The sequence below is a fragment of the Calidris pugnax genome, unplaced genomic scaffold (genome assembly GCF_001431845.1).
Source record: "Calidris pugnax isolate Ruff unplaced genomic scaffold, ASM143184v1 scaffold452, whole genome shotgun sequence".
In the NCBI taxonomy this organism is placed as follows: Eukaryota; Metazoa; Chordata; class Aves; order Charadriiformes; family Scolopacidae; genus Calidris; species Calidris pugnax.
This window is the reverse complement of record NW_015091185.1, coordinates 80009-82198: the sequence shown is the minus strand read 5'-3', so window position 1 is coordinate 82198 and position 2190 is coordinate 80009. Positions and strand designations below refer to the sequence as shown.

Here is a 2190-nt window from a genome sequence, read left to right as displayed (position 1 = left end):
CCCCGGGGTCCTCGGGCAGGGGGTAGACACAGAAAAGCCCCTGGGAGACCCACCTGGCTGTGCACCCCGAGGTGCCCCCACCCCAGCTCTGGGGTCCCCCCAAGGGGCTCTCACCCACCTTGAACTCGCCCACAGGGTCCTCCCCCGGCGTGGGGTGCCCCCCCGGTTGGTAGAGGGGGAAGGTCTGACAGAAATCCTGCAGCCCCTCGAATTCGGGCACCGCCTCCAGCTCGCAGCTGTAGATCTGGGGAGAGGTTCCTGTCCTTGTCCTTGTCCCTCATCCCCATCTCGGTGCTTCTTCCTCATCCTCCTCCCCTTCCTCATCCTTGTCCCCATCCCATCTTGAGTCCCGTCCTTGGCCCTGTCTCCATCCTTCTCGGTGCTTCTTCCTCATCCTCCTCCCCTTCCTCATCCTTGTCCCCATCCCATCTTGAGTCCCATCCTTGGCCCTGTCTCCATCCTCTTCTTCATCCCTCTCCCCATCCCATCCCATCTCATCCCCTTCTTCATCCCTCTCCCCATCCCATCCCATCTCATCCCCTTCTTCATCCCTCTCCCCATCTCATCCCCTTCTTCATCCCTCTCCCCATCCCATCCCATCCCCTTCTTCATCCCTCTCCCCATCCCATCCCTTTCTTCATCCCTGTCCCCAGCCTGTTCCCCTCCCAATCTCCGTCCCTGACCTTGTCCCCATCCTGTTTTCATCCTTGTCCCCATTCCCATCTCATCTGCATCACTGTCCCTGTCTTCATCCCTACCCCATCTTCATCCCTGTCCCCAACCATCCCTGTCCCCATCCCCTTCTTCATCACTAACCCTGTCCCCGCCCTTAATCTTCATCCCATTTTCATCCTTGTCCCCATCCCTGTCCTGCCCCAATCTCCATCTCATCTGCATCGCTGTCCCCGTCTTCATCCCTGTCCCCATCTTCATCCCTGTCCCCAACCATCCCTGTCCCCATCCCCTTCTTCATCACTAACCCTGTCCCCGCCCTTAATCTTCATCCCATTTTCATCCTTGTCCCCATCCCTGTCCTGCCCCAATCTCCATCTCATCTGCATCGCTGTCCCCGTCTTCATCCCTGTCCCCATCTTCATCCCTGTCCCCAACCATCCCTGTCCCCATCCCCTTCTTCATCACTAACCCTGTCCCCGCCCTTAATCTTCATCCCATTTTCATCCTTGTCCCCAACCCTGTTCGTGTCCCCATCCTATCTCCATCCCGGTCCCATCCCTGGCCTCATCTCAACCCCATCTTCATCCCTATCCCCATCTTCATCCCCATCCCCATCCATCTCCTTGTCCCCAACCATCCCTGGTCCCAATCCCCTGCTTTATTCTTGTCCCCATCCATCCTATCCCATCGCCATCCCTGTCCCCATCCCTGTCCCCTGCTCCACCTCCCAGGGTCTGGCTCACCTTCAGTCTGTCCCTGTTGTTCCTCCTCCGGCTCTTTGCCTTGTCCCCCATGGCCGCGTAGAATTTGCTCCACCAGTCGTCCTCTTCCTCATCTTCCTCCTCCGCAGCCTGGTGGGGAGCAGGATGGGGGGGGGACACTGGTGGCATGAGTTGCCCTGGTGGCTTTGGTGGCCCCATTCCCGTGCCCACCTTGTTGTCCACAGCCCCCTTCTTCTTGGTGGTGATCCTGGGCAGCATCTGCAGGGAGCAAAGGGGACTCTACTTGGGGAAACTGAGGCACGGGGGACCCCGCTGTGCGGTGGGTGCTGGGGACGTGGAGGACTCACCCGAGCTATCCTGCCCCAGGGAGCAGCTGTGGGGAGGAGAGGGACAAAGAAACCACCCCGGGATGGGGTCCTGCCTGTAGGAGAGAGATGGGGCAAGGGGTACCCGGGATGGGGCAGAGGTGGGACAGGGATGGGGCAGGGATGGGGAAGTGGAGTACCAGGGGTGGGGCAGGGGGTACCAGGGATGAAGCAGGCATGGGGCAGGAGGTATCAGGGATGGAGTAGGGATGGGGCAGGAGGAACCTGGAATGGGGTAGAGGGTACCTTAGCCCTCCCATGGGCACCTCCGGGTCACCGGGCCACCCACCCTGGCCATACCTTCCAAAAACGGGCTCCAGGGTGTTGGGCACGTACTGGTCCCGCTGGCCCAACGTCTTCGTCCCCAGCGAGACACGGACGTAGGGGTCACACTGGCAGCAGGGGGAGGGGACCGTCAGGGGGGCATG

At 60.6% G+C, this 2190-nt stretch overlaps 1 protein-coding gene across 1 annotated transcript; it reads right to left on the bottom strand.

Annotated features, from left to right (window-relative positions):
• Position 1: 1 nt before the first annotated feature.
• Positions 2–1655, bottom strand: LOC106898321 (fer-1-like protein 5; the record flags this gene model as incomplete). Its single annotated transcript, XM_014959497.1, has 4 exons — positions 1608–1655; positions 1419–1526; positions 119–244; positions 2–40 (listed from the first exon to the last, which is right to left on the bottom strand). Coding segments are annotated over exons 1-4 (321 nt in total), but the record flags the coding sequence as incomplete, so codon positions are not given.
• Between the last annotated feature and the right edge of the window lie 535 nt (positions 1656–2190).